Genomic DNA, 19,477 nt, shown 5'->3' on the forward strand with positions numbered 1-19,477 from the left:
TAAAAATATACATTTTTTTAGAAACGATTTTTGGTTATAATTTCAGAATATAAAAAAAACGTTTTTTAAAAAATAACACTTTTAGGGAAAATGAGTTATTACCTTTAAAATCACCTTAGAATAGTTGGATACTTATTTAATATAATAAATCATAAACAGACTAAGTAATTAATAAATTAATATCCATATAACAATACAATATATTCTTAATTTATGGTTTCTGTATAGAATATAATATTATTAATACCTAAAACTAATAGTGACAGTGGTGGACCCAGTGTTTAATTTTGGGAGGAGCAAAAGTACAAAACAATTGACAACTAAACAATATCTACACAATATCCTAAACTAAAATGTACTACTGCATTACAGTGGAAAAAACATAGGGAAACTACGGTGGTTTTTGGGGGGGGGGCAAATGCTCCCTTTGGCCTACCACTGGATCCACCACTTCTAAATGACTAAGTAAAGTAGGTACTACTGTAAATAGGTATATTGGTATATATGTGACGTACATAAAGCCATAATCATAAGCCATTAGAAATCATATAAACATGAATATGAATTAAAACTAAAAATTTTTAACAGCAAGTCATCATGTTGACACTTTATTATTCAAAATGTTATAGGGATTTTGAGACTATAACATAATTATTAAGTTATAAATAAGTTATACGTAAATATATATATATAGTACAAGATACGAGTACGATATTGACTACGTAACAATATTAAATATTTATATATATAGATCGCACATTTTCAATCTTAAAAATGGTGAGTGCTTATCCTTAACCAAATTATTCTATGATAATAGCAAGATTCTGTAAAATAATTTTGATGTGCATTAATGAAAAAGTAGATTTTACTATTTTTAGAGAAAGTTATTCAGTCATTCGGCAAATAAACTGTTTCTAACTTCTGTAAGAAATAATAATGATTAATGAAGCTATAAGTAGATTGTTTGTCGAGTTTGAAATTTGAATTGTGAATAAATTATACATTTTTTAAAAGTTGTTCACCATTTCTATTTGACTATTTGTCTGCAGTGAAGGTCAAGCGGGGGGGATGAGAGGGATAAATCCCCCCATGACTATTTTTCTTTAATATTTATAACAAATAAATATATGTATACGTATTGTACTATAATGTACTATAATGTTAATATAGTATGTATTAAATTTTGTTTTATTTTTTACGCCACACCCCCCCCCCTTTTTCAACAGAATCATTTGACCGCCACTGCTTTTTGTTGACCAGTTTACTCTTTAATTTTTATTGTATAGTACCTACCTTCATATTAGAAACGAACTGAAATGGGGGTTGTGACACTCAGAAGCGATATTAAACTTACAGTCGGCAGTGGCACTCGGTACATAATTTGTTCAACGTTTTTAAATTAGCAACACAATTATTAAATTATTTTAAAGATTACTCCTCTGCCCTTCCTTACTCATATGTATCTGCTGTATCTGAGGTATCTACATACATTTTGAAATCGTGATCCAAAACTGTTTGAAGAAGTGTATAGAAATATAAAGAAATTAAAAGGAAATGACAATAATTTCAATAATTTCATTATTTCATTTTATTATAGTTTAACAAACAAAAATAACATATTTTATTTTGTTCTTTTTATTGAATTGAACTGTCGTCTGTCGATGATATTAACAACTCAGATATACAGGGTGTCCCGCGAGGATTTACCCATTGCGATATCTTCTGAAATAATGGAGATATCATAATTCTGGTTTTTTAATAAGATTCACAGAAACAAGAACTACAAATATTTCATATTTTAATTTATTTTTATGTTTTGGCAAAAAAGTTAAAAAATGTATTTTTTTATTTAATTATTTAAAAAAAATTGAAGATAGCCATTTTGTAGTTTTTTTTTTCTGAAAATATTGACGTTTTAACATTTTAATTTCATCAATTTCCTGATTTTTAATATTTTTTCTAGTTTCGAAAAAAACTGCGAATTATTTAATACGATTATTTCAGGAGATATCGCAATGGGTAAATCCTCGTGGAACACTCTGTATACACCTAGAACCATTGCCGAACTTTTAAAAGTATATTAATAAAAACTGTTTTTAATTTGCTTTTAAAAATGTATAAAATACGATTCCAATACACATTATTATTAATCACTTAATTTATACATCCACAACAATAATATAATGTAACATAATATTCATTTCTAAGTTACTAGTTTACTACCTACCTCATAATAATATTCTTATAAGTTTATTTCTATCTAAGCCTTAAAAATTAAATAAATAAATAATTAATATGATAATAATTTATACACGAAATATTTCTCCATCTTGATTCATTTTGTGTGATTTTTTATTTTTGATATATTGTATATATATATTACATACGATATACCTATATTATACTTACCAAAATAACGTTGTTTTCACACTCGTACCGCCATCTGGCGAGATGATTTGTGTTGTTCATGTCCGGTGCGCATGCTCTTCCGGTAACGCGATAAACTAATCTGGTGGGCGAGTCACACACGCCACACGGGGAACTGTGGAGTGCGGTTCGTATTCCCCGTACTATATTATCCTGTATGATATATTATTCAATTGTGGATCTGAACTCATAAGTGAACGCGGTTTACTGTTCAGTCGTCCTCTGGTAATCGTACATGTGCGGTTCTCCGGTAGCGGTTTTTATCGCGTTGACTACTGATCAGTGCAGTAATTTCAAATTTGCAATTGCCGTAGATTTAACTTATATCAACTATTAACTCCAGTACTTGCAGAGCGAGTTACGAACTGTTATGTATTTAATAAATAATTGAATAGGCCTCAAAAACAATGAAAATCCCATTTGGCGTTTGCATAGCCGTCTGCGGATTGTTATTCGCGTTGGACTCTGCGTCCACCGAAAAAGACGTGAGCGCCAAAAATGATCTTAGTGAGTATAATTTATTGTTTATTACTTCGTCTAGTGTGTTATTTTTGTCAACGCCTCCGCAGCTCTTAGTTAATTCGTATTCCAGAACATAGATTCAAAAATAAAATAGTAAATAGGTACTTAATTCAATATTTATGTAGGTACAGTATTGAGTATAGGTACCAGCAATCAGCATAGGTAATACCTATTTCAGTAAACAATATATAAAATATAAAGAATCTATATGGAATTATTGACAAATAATAATTAATAGCCTAAACAGTACAGAGGTTTAGATACATTTTTTTCACAGGGAGAGTTTTTATTCTATTTTTCATTTATTAAACTCGGTAGATAGACTAACTCATAAATAGTTCATCATTTTTATTTTTTATTTAAAACTATTTGACAATATTTTTATTCAAAATATAAAATAAATTTAAATACCAATTGTTTATTTTTTTTTTTTTGATAATTTTATAAAATAAAATTTACCGTTATCTTTTTATTTGACTATATTATTTTTATACTACTGGGTTAATTTGTATTGAATCATCAACGTGTTACTGTAAAAAGTTGATACTCTATTAAAATTTACCAATATTTTTAATTGGTATCATATTTAAAAGTAACTAATTTACAAATAATATACCTGTCAATCCTAGGTGTTATTTATTTGCTTAAAGTTTCAGAAGTTTGATACTCTAGCTTTCCAATTTTAATACATATTATATATTATTTATATAATAACCATTATATTTTGTTTTTTTTGTTTTGAAGTAGGAGTAATCTTTCTAACTCTAATTAACTTTAATTGTTCTAGTTTAGTTTAAACACTTGTTTTAAGTTCTAATTCCTGCTTAAAATTATCTTAATTGTTGTATATTGCAACAAATTAATTAACAAGTTTTAATTAAAATGTTTTTTTTTTATTAAAGATACTAGTATTGGGCAAATGTATACAATTGTGCATTGTACATGTATCGATTATGTTTTGGCGTTTTGCTAAATATTATTTTTAATTTTTGATATTATGCACTGTCATTATTTATTGGCTTGTAATTATTTAATTGCCAAATAAAATTTTTTTAGATACTAAATATAGTCAGTATTGTTTACTTAAAGTTAAAATAAATCATTACAAATTCTTAGTTTAGTAAGAAAAATATGTACCTAATGAGTAATGACTTATGAATTTAAATTAAAGATTCTATAAAATTATGAGGTCTTTTTTGAAGTATGGAGCTGTTATGTGGAATCTTTATTCTAAATACTTCATAAATCAAATTGAGCATGTTCAGCTTAATTATTAACTATATTGTAATAAAATATATCTATTAGTTTTGAATATATTTGTAAAACTTTTTTCTATAAATGGTTCCTTTAAGTATATATATATACCCTAATGTATTATTTACAATATATTTAGTCAAAATATAAAAGAGCATATTATGTATTATTTAATAATATAAATTCAAGAAAATAGATAGGTACCTGGGGAAAAATATAGTTTATTACATGTATGAATTTAACTAAAATATATATTAATAATACATTTTTAACATGTCTAATTAATTAATATTAACATACATGATACATAGCATTGGAAATATCAAACTTTGGAACTGTTATATAGCTTAATCATTATATTTTTTACTTATCACTATCATTTAATTCATAAATTTCTCTTAGGTTTAATAGTTTGTTTCTAGTTCTTAGAAAAAAATAGTTATTTATCAACTATTACTATGATGTAAAATTAAATATTAATACATACCTACAGTTATTATTAAATAATTATTTTATTTTATAAGTAATAAGTATTATATTACCTAACTAATATTACCATATAAATAAAATACATTTTTGTATGATTTTTCTAATATATTATTTATTATCTGTAATATTAATCATTAATGTGTGCTTCCTGTTTGCATTTTATCATTTATTTTTACTAGGGTCAGTCGGAAATGTCATTCTGTTCTTTCTTCCTTACATATGTTCACATGAATATTTTGTTAATTTCACTTCTAGATTCACAAACTTTTATCTAATCATATTATATAATGTTTTATTTTATTTAAACTGCAACTATATACTATTAATAACAACAATTTTTATCTTTTGTTGTACGTGTATTGTGTAATCTATAAATCTGATGCACACTAATTATATTATCTTATAATTTTTTAAGAAATATGCTGATTATAAAATTGAATATTTTTTTAATATAAATAGAATAATGAATATAATATTTTTTTATAAATTCAAGTAAAATATATAAATATTGTACACTTGTTATTAACTTTATTAATATCTGTTTTAATTATATTAGAATTTTGATGATGAAAATACTTAAAAAAAAAATACGTTGGTATAATAATAATAATATAAAAATTTCTAAATTTAGTCCACAATTGGTAGGATAGTTACTACTATAACTAAAATATAAATCACAATATAGTTAAAATATATTAAATATATAAAGAGTTAAATAATTGAATCTTAGGTTTTTAATTATTTCTATATAAGTATAGAACTTTTGTCCAACATCTATGTTGTGCGAGGTATTATTAAATTTTCCTTTGCGTAGTACTCGTTATCGTGGTCACCAAAGAATTGTTGAGTAAGCGCTTACCGCAAGTATCGATACTACTTGTTTGACGGTTTGGGAATCAGGTACCGAGATACCTAATCTACATCAAGCCATTGCATGATGTATACGACAGTTATCAATGTCAATCCACCAAAAATATTAATATGTATATATTTTATTTTTGTATTGAAACCTGAAAAAGATTAAAATATAAATAACAATATTATGTTTTTATGTTTATTTATTATTTTAATGTTTGTCATTTGATATTGGATTGATTTTGCTTGTCAATATTGACTAAAGTTCATTTTTTACATGATTTTAATTTAGCTAAGCCTAAAAATGTTCAATAGATAAATAAATATTATTATAATTCAATATTAAATATAATAAGTAGCATAATTAGGTACCTTATATGTATTTTATAGGTCCATAGTAAATAAGGTAAAAATATTAATACAAATTGACGTTTTAATTGTTTAAATAATTTAAGAAATAAATAGGTTTGTATTTACTTATTACAGGTATTTATCAAGTTATTACAACTTTAAATTACATAAAAGTTTCAAACAATTAAATTTTTTTTACAAGTATAAAAATTTAGAAATAATTATTTTTAGATTTGCTCGTACTCACAGTAGCTTCTGAAAAAAATGATGGTTACAAAAGATTTATCGATTCTGCTAACCTAAATGGCCTTAAAACTAAAGTAAATATAGTTTTTTAAAACTGTATGTATTTCTTTTCAATTTTTAATTTATGCATTTTTATATAGGTGCTTGGTTTTGATAAGCCATGGCAAGGAGGTAACATGAATAGTGTTGGCGGTGGTTACAAACTAAATTTGTATCTTGAAGCATTAGAGCCTTATAAAAACAATGATAACTTAGCAGTATTACTCACCGATGCGTAATATATTTATAATTAAAACAATATTTTATTAACTATGATACTTAGTAAATTATATCATGCATTTTTAGGTATGATGTTGTAATTTTAGCAAACAGCAGTACAATTCTAAATAAGTTCACTGAGTTTGATTCTTCAATAGTAATTTCAACCGAAAACAGTTGTTGGCCAGATAGAAAATTAGCAGATCAATATCCTACTGTTGATCAGAATGGTTATAGATTTTTAAACTCTGGAGGTTTGTTTACAATTACATGTTAATTTCAATACACAATTTTAAATATAGTGAATTAATACTGGTTGTATAATATTTAATATTATTACAGTTTAAATTTTCACAGCAAAAATAAATGTTTATGAAATGTTATTAATTTTAAAACTTTTATTTAAAAACAGGTATAATTGGCTATGCTAGCAAATTGTATAAGTTTCTATCAGAGAAGCCAATAAAAAATCTTGGAGATGACCAATTACATTTGACAAATTTGTATTTAAATACTGATTTACGTGAAAAGCTTAACATTAAGTTGGATAATTATGCAAAATTGTTTCAAAATGTCTATCTTGCTGAAGGTTAGAACATTTTTAAATTTTTTCTATCTGAATTTTAAATATTCAGTTAGATTGATTTTATATTATTAATCAATCTTAAAGTTTATAGTATTTATGTACACTGTTTATATTTATGTTATATTATACATTTATTAAATATCATGGTAAATACATGATGTTCTAACTTATAATTTCTTCAAGTACAGTTTGTAAATTATTATTTTTAATATTGGAAAAATTCTTTAAGCAACCACAGTTCTTTACTATTTTTAGAATGTAATAATAATTTTTTAATTTAATAGAATTTTCCTGCAACTAATATATATTAGTAATATAGTAAATATGTGAAAAATGCCTGCTTTTATTTTTTTATCAATTAATCTAAATGTATTTTACTTGTAATTTCAGACGATATAAAACTGAAACTTGTAAACAAATCATATGTATTGGAGAATATTAATTTTAATACTCAACCGGCTGTTGTCCATGGAAATGGATTATCTAAAATAACATTCAATAGCTACACAAATTATATTCCAAATAAATGGTCTCCTGAAAGTGGCTGTAGTACATGTTATGACAACAATTTGGATCTTTCAACACTCAAGGTTCTTTCAACTATAATTTACTCTTCCATACAAATTTATAATAGATTTATGTACAAGCTATAATTGGTTAATGTTTATTTATTTTAGGAAGAAAATTACCCAAAAGTGCTATTATCTATAATTGTTGATAAACCAACCCCATTTTTTGATGAGTTTTTAAATAAAATTGAAAATATTGATTATCCAAAGAACAGACTGTTTTTGTCTATGACTACATTGGTAAATATTTTATATTCATCAAAACTAAATTAGTTTATACTCTTAATTTTTAACTATTTTACTCTTGATTTCAAACATTTAGGTGGAATATCATAAAGAGCATGTGGATAAATTTATTTCTAGGATAGGTGATCAATACAATGCATCATTTGTGTTTCATAAGACTGCAGAAGAAAGCATACATGCGCGACACTTTTCATTGTAAATATTGTTTTGAATATTCATATTATTTATATTTGTTAATTGTCTTAATTTATTAAATATTATTTGTATCAGTTCATTATGCACTAGTAAACTGTGTGACTATTTGTTTTACATTGAGAATGAAGCACATTTAGATAATCCACAAACATTGAAAACATTAATTCAGCGTAATAAGTAAGAATATTTTTGTCAATTATTTACAGCATATCATGTTTTATTTATTATGTATTTAGGAAAATCATTGCTCCAATGCTCACGCGACCATTTAAAGCTTGGTCTAATTTTTGGGGAGCCTTATCTAAAGATGGATTCTATGCTCGATCATTTGACTATATGGATATTGTCAATTACAATAAAACGTAAGTATTAATCAAGAAAAATTATTTTATTTAAGATACACATCTATTTATTATTATTTTTTACTACGATTCAAATGCTATACTGAAATCTGTTTTGAAACTTCTTCGGTCTATACTGTATTTATTGTCAGCTGAACACTCGTACACACCAGCATCCATTTGTGTTCCTGGGTCGATTTCTAATTTAGATTTAATACTATCTTCGGCAACATTCCATTCATGCACCTTAAATAAAACAAGCTATTACAATCCCATTACATGAAAGTATATTAATAATTGAATATATTTTATATAATATTATTTATATTATTATTATTTAAAAAAATAACAACAAATTATTCAAAATATGTAAGCTCTTTAACAGCTACTTATGTAATTATTTTATTTCATATAATCATTAGATAGTATCTTAATTGATCCTATGAAATTGTTTTTCAAAATATTTTACTTACATGGTGATTATAATGATAGTACAATTCAGTACCATCTTTATACCAAGTGATTTGAGGTCTCGGATTTCCTCTGGCTACACAAACAAATACTATTTTATGCCCAAGTACATACTCATAATCAAAATGTGATGCCATGACTATTTTAGCTCCCTAAAATAAAATAGATAATAATAATTAATCTTCTTAACTCTATTAACAAATATTTGGCACATTACATCGTTATGATTGTAGTATTGGTCAGATTCTGGGTCTCTATATTTTCCTGTAATAGGTAATCCAATTTGCACCCTGCTCTTTGATCTACTTCTCCCACGGCCACGTTTACCACAGACATCTGTTACCATTGCAAATATACTTGCTGTTATTAATACAGCTATTATTATATTCTTAAATCCCATTGTACACTACACCTGAAATCATCAAAAAAAAAATATTTATAGCATAGTTGTTTAAATTAAGTTTTAATTTTGAAAAATACTAATCTACATTATTAAACAATTTGTTAAAAGAAGTCTAAAATATAATGCTTTTTACTTGTGTTGTATTTTTATTCTCTATTAATAACTTTGATACGTATTTAAATTTAGTAAGTATTAAATATCCTTTTTTTGTCTTGTTATTCCTTAGCACAACTTTATTCAGTTGACTACAATGAAAAACTAACTGTGTCCTCGTCATAGTAGATGCAATTCTGACCCTATCCTAGTTTATGATCAATTAAAGGGCACTTCCTTTTAAGTTGCTAATTCTATTAAATTCCCCTGTTGCATTTTATAATAACAAATTTGCTTAAAAATAAACAAAATTAAAATTAATATATTGATGATAAATTTATAATAATGTTTTAGGGGGATTTGGAATGTACCTTATATAAGTACTTGTTATTTAATGAAAGGTACAATTTTAGAAAATAAATTTACCAGACCATCGTACAAAGAAGATAATTTGGACTATGATATGGCATTTAGTAAATCATTAAGAGAAAAGGTATTTTGTAGTCATAATTTTAAAGTTGAAAATGATGAATGAAAATGTTATTTTTAGGGAGTTTTTATGTATATTGATAATCAATATACTTATGGACATTTGATTGATTCAGAAACATTTGATATAACTCTTAAGAATCCTGAAGTATATCAATTATTTGAAAACAGATATGACTGGGAACAGCGTTATATTCATCCAGAATATATGGAAAATTTCAATCCCGATAAAAAACCGGCTGAGGTATCTGTTTTACTAAATTTTAACAATATATTGAAAATATTCTTAATGTATATATTTTTTTTACTTTAAAGCCATGTCCAGATGTATTTTGGTTCCCAATTGTAACTGAACAGTTTTGTCGAGAATTCATTGAAATTATGGAGAATTTCGGTCAATGGTCAGATGGTACAAATAATGTAAGTCATTAATAAATATAATATTTGTGATATTGAAATTTGAACAGCAAATGACATAAATTGAATTGAAGGACACACGCCTTCGAACTGGTTATGAAGCTGTTCCAACCAGAGACATACACATGAATCAAGTTGGACTTGAGAAGCATTGGCTCGAATTTCTTCGCTCATATGTTCTGCCTATACAAAAGAAAGCGTTTATTGGTTACATTCACGACGTATGTGGGAATGAAAACCAAACAAAATTTAAACAATATAATAGCATGTGTGTGTTCTCTGCTTGACATTAAAAAAATAAACATAATATTATTAAATGTATAAAAATACTAAATAGTAATATGTATGAGTAATATATTAACAATAGTGCATGATAACCTCAAACCATAGGATCCCAGATTGGATAATGGATATGAAGCTGTGCCAACAAGAGACATTCATATGAAACAAGTGGGGTTACAAAATGTGTGGCTAGAGTTCTTAAGACTATTTGTTTCCCGATTACAGGAGCATGTGTATCTTGGCTATTACTCAGATGGCGTAAGCTGCTTTTTACTTTTAATTATTTATTAATTATAAACTAATTGTATATTATATTTTTATAAAATATTAGTTTATGCTTGCTTGCTTTAACTAGCTAATGTTCTACTATACAATTTTAGTTTCATATATTTTAACAGTAATTAAAATTATTAAACCTAAAAATTCAAATTATAGTTAGATTTGATTTTTTTTTTTTATTGAAACAATAGTTTATTATATCGTATAATTAGTACACGGTATTATAAATAAAATGCTTAGTACTTAATCTAGCTTATGAATGATTATTTTTACTAATGCTAAAATTAACTGAAACCCAAATAAAACATTCCAGTTAACCAAAAACTCAAATAGCTTCTTATCTTACAAATTTCATACGCAAAAACTAGTTTTGTTTCATATAGTTATTTAATAATAGACTAAATAAGTATTATTCATAACATATGCACAAATAAGCTCATCGTTTTTGGGGGGCTAAATTATTTTGAAGATGCACAAGAAATGTCTTTCTTAAGGTATATATTTACAGCATATATCTAATTACTCTTTATATTATTTTAATTTTGTCTGAACTACTCGACATCCATGTAACCTGATTGAATTATTAATACCCAAATGTTGGTTTAAATTTTATATTCTGGTGTTTAAACCTCCGAGTAAATGTAGTATCCAACACCCAAACCTAAATGATTTGAGTACAAAGCCTTGCATGATGGCTTCACTTCTGGATATTAACTATATTATTATATTATATTAATTCAGTATTCAATATCATTTTTAAATGTACAGATTAGCCATGATTTGGTAACAATACTTCGTACTTCCTATTTAAATGATTTCTTTTACAGCCTCATATATGACAATATTAAATGGCATGAATATCAACTCCTGAATCTATATGAGATTACTCATTAATCTTACCTTTTTAAGTTTTGCCATTGCGTTTGACTGAGTCATTAATCATAATAATTAGTTTTACTATTTTATCAAATAATAAGTTATAACACTATAATATGAACATTAAGTATAAACTTATTGAAAACAATTTAATTACACAAAAGAACAATTTATTTTTTAATCTTTTCACTTAAATCAAAAAAAATGAATTAATGCTATACAAGTAAAAATTGGCACTTTGATAGAAAAAATGTATGTTTCTAATTTCTGTATTACCTATATAGATATTATTTTAAATGCATTACAACATTTTATTAATTTAATGCATGTAACCCTGGATAATTGTGATTAATTATTATCCTAAATACAAATAATTTTCAATGATTAATATTATTTTGTAAACACTTTTTAGCCCCCTCGTTCTGTAATGAACTTTGTTGTCAAGTACAACCCACTTGGTCAGGCTTCTTTGAGACCACACCATGATTCGTCTACCTACACCATCAATATAGCTTTAAATTCTCCAGGAAAAGATTATCATGTAAAGTATTTTTCACACTAATTAGTGTTGTCAAAACACTCATTCCATAGTATTTATTATTTTTTTTTTATATATATATATAGGGAGGAGGCTGCCATTTTTTGAGATACAAGTGTAAAGTCACAGATATGAAAGTTGGTTGGATGCTAATGCATCCAGGACGACTCACACATTACCACGAGGGACTTGAAGTCACCAATGGCACCAGATATATCATGATATCTTTTGTTGATCCTTAATAACCTTTGCATTTTTGCAGATAAATGATTCAACCACGAACAAATTATTTTTTTATATATTATATATTTTGTGTTTAGATTTTTAGAGTTGTTGAAATTTTTTTTTTTTATCCAACCTCACGAACAATAATTAGTCATTTAGATTATAGGTGATGTTATAATCACAGAACTTTTTTTACTTTTTTTACAATATATATAAATTATTATATGTTACAGTCAAATTGTGATAACTCATTACTCAAATTTTTTTCTTGCTCCTTGAAATATCTATTAGTTATTAACTATTATATTCGATTAATAAATCAAAAATACATAAAACAAATATATGTTTATCTTTGAGATTTGAGTTATTGTGAGGGCTGAATTATTTCTAAAAATATTATTCTATTATAAAATTATTTAAATAATTTACAGACAAAATAATTTAATATTTTTGTAATTAAGTTTAAAATAAAAATTACCTACCAAATAATCTTTTAAAAATATTTTTGTGTTATAATTATTCTTTATGTATAAGTTAAATATAATTTTTCATTTAATGTTTAGAATATGTGACGACAGAAAACAGTCCATATGTCCTTCACTATTATCATTTTTCCATCTCAAAGTAAAATAGTAGTATAGTGGCCTTATAGGCCATAATATTAAATTTGCGAGCAATTATACTATAATTTCATATCATTTATAAAACAATTTTAAGCAAAGCTTTATTACCACAGATCACAGCACATGCTGACAATTCAAAATATATTTGTTTTAGCAAAATATTGAGCAAATAAAAGATAGGATCTGTATATTAAGAAAGATATAAACTTTAAGGGCACTAATTTAAGTGTTTACAGATAAAGATAATTAAAGACAAAAAATAATTAAATGATTTGAATGTAGAAAAATATCAAGTTTTAACATTTTTCCATTTATTATGATTACTATTATACAATGTATTTTTAACATGCAATTTAATAAATGTTAATAGTCAGAAAAATAAGAAATAAATACGATTTAATACCATTGACTACTTAGACGAATATTATTTTCATTCTCATTAGTATAACAAACTCTAATATTGTTAATATAATTATAACCTTGCAATTTTTTTTTTTGTATCATTAAACTTTAAATTTTTTTCTTATTGTGAATCATTATATGACGTACTAGAACACTGTTTTCAAAAAAATCTTTCTTACAAATTCAACATTTATACGGCTTCTCACCAGTATGTTTTGATCTCAAATGAACAGTAAGTAAGTACATCTTTTCGTGTAAATGATTGCTGACAATGATAGCACGAATAAAATAAATTTTCCATTTGATGAATTTTAGCATGACGCAATAATGTGTTTTTATAAGAAAATTGTTTGTGGCAATCCTTACAATCGTATATTTTGCGATCTTCATGAATTTTTCTGTGTTAACATAATGTCATTACGATAAAATGTTAAATGACAAATGTCACATTTATATGGGAATTCACCAGTGTGTAATCTAATATGAACTCTAAGATTGTATTCAACAGTAAATTGTTTCTGACAAAAGTGACATTTAAATTTATTCGTATTAATGTGATTTAGTGTATGTCTTCGACAATTAGACAGATCATTGAATTCTTTGCAACAAATTTTACACACAAATATATTTTCTTCTTTTTCTTTACATTTTTTTAGTCGTTTACATTTAGTATCTTTTGAACAAAAACTTTTGAAACTATTATCTGGGCAAATTAGGAAAATGACATTTTATATGAAAAGTTAGTAATTTTTTATTGATAAATGGTTGATAACATAAATCACAAATATAGCTGTTTTCACTTTTACTCGCATTTATATTGGATTTATTATTAGAATTAATTAAATCTTTATGAATTGTAGTTTGTAAATCAGCAAATTCAGAATAATAATCAGCATTACATTTTTCTTTGTTCAAAATTGAAAGTATTTCATTTTTCTCAATAACGATTTCACTCTCAAATACAGTATCTTCAAGCGTTTCTTTTTCAATTATAATTGTTTTATCATTGTATTCTATTTCTAATTTAAATTTATCAGTTTCATCAGTACCACTGAAAGATAACAATATATAAATAATTTACAAAATATATGTTGTGAGTATTAACAGTAATACAGTATTTTAACAATTGTAAAGTGAATGTATGATTAACCTGCAAAAAATATTAAACAACTTGCAGATTACAAAATAATTTTTAATTAGGATCCTTCGGTAATATGTGTATATACAAATGGGATGATGTATATTTTTTTGTTGATCCCCTCCATCCATACAAGGCAATAAGGATATGCCACTGTTTGGGTGAAATATTTTAAGTGCTACTTTAACACTATAAGCTTATAGCTATCAATACTATCAAAAAAAGAAAAAAAAAAGTTACAAAAGAGGTTAAAATATGTTAATTTACTCACTATGGTTGAAAACTATTATCTAAATCTTCAGGTTCTGCTTTAGAGAAACGACTATCAAAGTCTAGATAATTTAACACACAAACTTTGGTTTTTATTTGACAATTTACTCCTGTACATTTTTCGATTTTTCTACATTTTTATTAATACTGCTGAAATAATAAAAATATACATTTTACTGATTCAAAATTTAAGCCCATTATAAGGTATATTTATTATAAAATATAATACTGTAATATAATACTATAATATAAAATATATTACTGTAAACCTTACTTATCAATAAGGAAAAGTTGATCACCGGACAACTTCTTCTTTTACAGAACTTAAAAGAGGAATATCAAAATAAATGTCATTTTCATTTTTAATGGAACTATAACTTTCCTTCTTAATTGCAAATTCAGATTGATCCATACTCATGGTTATATGGTATTGTGTATACTGTATAGTAGGGTATGTTTCTGAAGACAAATATTAAATATTCCAGAAATAAAGAATAGGTATTAAAATAACTCATCAAAAAGGTTACTAATCTTAAATATATTTTTGATTAAATAAATATTTTCAATAGCACTAAGTATATCTCATGATCTGACTGTTATATGATAATATTAATATTGTCATTACTATAATCGACATTTATTATCTAACTACAATATTTTATGAAATGCATTAAAATTTTACAGTGATGTAGTCATATAGTCATTGAAGTATTAAGAAAAACAATCTAACTTACTACGTAATTTGAATTTTAAGTGCTTGTTATAATTACAAGTAAGTATATATTTATTTTCATTCTCTTTACTTGTGTATATAATATTTATTGTGGGAACAGCACATAGTATTAATTTCACTTGTCATTTTGGTGAATTATTAAGCATTCTTTGACTAAGAATTTTATTAAAACTTTAGTTCAGATTCCAAATATACTGAACATATTATATAAGCTTATTGTGTAAGAATTTACTTAAATTAATAACAGAGGAAAATGTTATTCTAACTATATATCTCACCATTTTTTTTTATTATATATACTTGATTCCCCAGAAGCATTTAGTAAAACATTGGCAGTTCCATTTTTTATTAGAAAATCTAAAGAAATAAAATGAGTTTATGCAAAGTATTTACTAAGCACAGGGTAAATATTCAAATGAAATACCAGCACAAAATTAAATAATACCTATGCATTCTTTTAAAAATAATGTAATTGTATAACTATGCATTAATCAATTAAATTATTTAAATTACTAATCAAGAACATAACAACTAGAAACAAATAGGTAAATACAAATTACAATTTACTGCATTATAATTTAAAAGTACAAAGTACACTGTAAATAATATAGGTAAAAGGTAATATAGTTTCAAATTCAAAATCATGATAAAGACAGTGTTAAATTGTTATCGTTAAATTTTAACCACATAATAGAACATAGAACAAATTTACTCTTTTCTATGATGTTATTGAAGATTGATAAATAATTAATATTTTTTATACCTCGCCACCTTGATCAATAAATTGCGCAAAGTGCAGAAAGTAGCGAGTGCAATATCCGTCTCCTAAGGATTTTGTTAACCGTCGTGGTCTTAAATAATTCTGACAACTTATTCAGCTAATGTCTAAACTCCGACGTGTGATCTGATGATTATTAGAATAGTATAATTATACATTATATGTAATTATATATTGATATTTCAAACACTGTGATACTATATGAACGTTTTGAGTAAATCTTTTCAGTGGATTTCAGAATAAAAAATACTACAAAAAAAAAAAAAAATCCAATTCATTTCTCATCGGTTCAAGACTATATAAAAACCTAAAAACTATCAAGAATTATAATTTAAGATTTTAATCAAGACATATTTTATGATATTATATCAATCGAATAATGATTTAAAATGACAGAAATTTTATTTGAAAGAAAAATTGAAGGTTTCGAACAATTTATTCAATTGACGTGTATGGTACATTTCCGTTCAACAGATGGCGCTTTTATATAATGTTATTATATTCTGTTGAAAATCGTTATTAATCCGTGATTCTACCTCAATAATATTCGAAAACAAAAAACTATTGTATACTTTTCCAATTCAGTTTTATACGCATAATATAACTAAGGAGTAGAATGGACAACACTGTCATTTCGATGTTTAATCTACGGGATTAATAAATTTTCGAGTGACTTATCGAAGAGACGGTATTTGTTATAAGTGCGTGCAAATCGGCTGTTGAAATTAAGATCATACTTCACAGGATCATTTCTGTAGTATGCATCGTCCCCTCCAGGTGCAAATCTGGAGTCGTCATCGGCCACGATGATGAGACTTGTTCATTCACCTGAGCGTGAGATGGCTAGTTATCTATCGCTCCGCGGTAATGATAATCTAGCAACGATGATCGCTTACGGTTCGCCGGATGGTGGGTGAACAGTCTGAGTGGTCCACTTTAATAATCCTTTTTAATTTAAGATTTAAAAGAAATTATCGTTGATTATTATGTACTACTAGTCTTTATAATCAAAGGGGGGGCACTATTTATATTTTGACTTCCCTAAAATGAAACCGAAGTAAGTTGTACTAATTTATAAGAGTCAAATTACATTGTTGTTATTGATTAAATAACAGTAATTAATATGGATATTTTAGTTAGAACTCGATAATAAATCAGTCCTCATGTCTAACAACTAAAAACTATTCTAACAGCAGTCAATCGGTATACTATATTTATATTTCTAAGAATATTTATTTCATTAATCGTAGAGTTCTAAAGCTATAAGTTTCATTTTTTTTATAATTAATACAATAGATTTAAATTAATTTTTATATGTAAAACAAATCGCAAATATATCATACATAAACTATAAATATATATTATTTAATTTCATATTACCTAATAATGGTAATTTAAAATTGTAACCTTTTTTTTACCTAATTATTATAGCGTATTAAAAAACAAAGTTTTTCATTATTTCTTCCTCATTACTTGAAAGGAGATTGCTAGAGGATTAGAGGAATGTGGTGTATCAGATAAATTGTATTTCAAATTTAATATCTAATCATATCTACGAATTGCGGGTGTATATAATTTAAATCACAAAAACTATGGTAGATCACTTTACCATTATCATAAAATCAATCTACATATTTTGAAAAAATTATTGCGCATTGCATATATTATAAAATTCATAATACACGTAAAAGTGAACTATTTAGAAACCAATAATTAATAATTTTTAAACGTGATTAATGGTATAGACATGGTAGTCGTGGAACTATGGTCTATAAAATATTGACACGCAATGGTGCCGTAAATTTTATATAACGGCTCGATATCCTGCAGTCCTGAGTAATTGCAATCAGTAAATTGTCATGACTCATATTCATTATTACTGACCGAGTTATTGCGTGGTGTCTAAACTATTTCATTATTTTCTTTGTTTTCTTATAGTTATAAAATGATAATGATTTCTTTTTTTAAGATTTTGATTTGTTTGATATAATACATAAACGTCAATAAAAAACGTGTGTTTAAAACAGTATTTTTAGTAAATTTTAAATTAAAATAATCCATGGATTTTTTCTACTTTGTGAGATAACTTTTTTAATGACTTTTTTAGTTGAAAATCAACAATTTTAACAGTTTAAAAATTAAAAACAACGACATCCAAAAAAATTATTGAAGCAAAACTCCATAATTGAAAATAAGCATAACCCTTTGGCCACCTTTTATATTTAGATTGGACCACCGTCTTCAGCGTCAAAAACTACATAAGTAAATCAATAAAAAATAATAAGTTTTAAAAATGGTGTCTCTTACCAAAATCATTAGTTATTAGTGTTATTACCTAAAGGACAATGATCAATGGTTATAATTGACTATTATAATTTATATGGATTAATTAAAAACTTTTTTTGCATATTTTTTTCTTTAAAAAAAAAAAACACGTTTTAAATATGTAAAAAAAACATCTTTAAAAAACGTGTTTTTATTTTCAATCCTGATATTTATTCATTAAAGTCAATCATGAATTCATAAATAACCCATGTCCCATAATAATGTACATCGAAAAGTTATCGGCAAATGACGAATTGGATTTTTTAATGGTAAATTTGGCCAAGGATAGATTCCGGTAGATCTAAACTTACATTGTCGGAAAATCGTGGATATTCTACATTTAGTTAGATTGTGTATCTATAATATTTTTATTCAAAATCATAAAGTTAATTAATTTGTAAAAAAATCATTTTGCATATTTATGAAATGGATCTCCATATTTTATACATTTTTAATGCATATAAATCTTAGTCCTGAATATAATACAATATTTTGTAAGTAGTTAGTGGTTTCTGATATTATTAGTTATTACATAATCGAGTATATTAACATAGTATTTACTCTTTAGTATAAAAACTATGCTATACTAGTATACTGGTATTATACTGCAATACTACCTTATATAATGTATGTTTAATGTTTATGCAGTGGTGGCGCCAGATATTTTTTATTGGAGAGGGAGCATTTATGTATGGCTACTTGATCACCTATTTGTTTATACCCTATTTTCAGATAAGTATTGCTAAAAATGTTTTAGGTATAATATGTTATATTTCTAAATAGTCAAAAAATATTC

General features: G+C 25.3%; 1 protein-coding gene, 1 non-coding gene and 1 pseudogene across 5 annotated transcripts; 2 read left to right on the top strand and 1 right to left on the bottom strand.

The window, feature by feature from the left end:
• The first annotated feature begins 2,553 nt into the window (after nucleotides 1-2,553).
• LOC113554269 (procollagen-lysine,2-oxoglutarate 5-dioxygenase) lies at nucleotides 2,554-12,907 on the top strand. Of its 4 annotated transcripts, none has more exons than XR_003405402.1 (16): nucleotides 2,554-2,934; nucleotides 6,130-6,218; nucleotides 6,285-6,418; nucleotides 6,490-6,656; nucleotides 6,815-6,991; nucleotides 7,379-7,578; nucleotides 7,666-7,797; nucleotides 7,880-7,998; nucleotides 8,074-8,175; nucleotides 8,235-8,360; nucleotides 9,661-9,799; nucleotides 9,857-10,039; nucleotides 10,111-10,215; nucleotides 10,287-10,480; nucleotides 10,603-10,752; nucleotides 12,062-12,189. XR_003405402.1 is itself a non-coding variant. In XM_026958411.1 (16 exons), the coding sequence occupies exons 1-16, from the start codon at nucleotides 2,835-2,837 to the stop codon at nucleotides 12,427-12,429; spliced, it is 2,208 nt and encodes a 735-aa protein (XP_026814212.1). In that variant the 5' UTR covers nucleotides 2,554-2,834; the 3' UTR covers nucleotides 12,430-12,907. The 4 variants fall into 4 exon arrangements, 3 of the variants coding, with proteins under 3 accessions (XP_026814212.1, XP_026816142.1, XP_026815031.1); XM_026958411.1 differs by lacking the exon at nucleotides 10,287-10,480 and adding an exon at nucleotides 12,274-12,907 and having other exon boundaries at nucleotides 12,062-12,190; XM_026959230.1 differs by lacking the exon at nucleotides 10,603-10,752 and adding an exon at nucleotides 12,274-12,907 and having other exon boundaries at nucleotides 2,559-2,934; nucleotides 10,287-10,433; nucleotides 12,062-12,190.
• On the bottom strand, nucleotides 8,368-17,812 carry LOC113556279 (annotated as a pseudogene).
• Nucleotides 17,084-17,287, top strand: LOC113550746. Its single transcript, XR_003405055.1, has one exon. It is a non-coding gene; the product is annotated as a small nucleolar RNA U3 (small nucleolar RNA).
• Nucleotides 17,813-19,477: the final 1,665 nt, after the last annotated feature.

Source organism: Rhopalosiphum maidis, chromosome 4 (assembly GCF_003676215.2).
Source record: "Rhopalosiphum maidis isolate BTI-1 chromosome 4, ASM367621v3, whole genome shotgun sequence".
In the NCBI taxonomy this organism is placed as follows: domain Eukaryota; kingdom Metazoa; phylum Arthropoda; class Insecta; order Hemiptera; family Aphididae; genus Rhopalosiphum; species Rhopalosiphum maidis.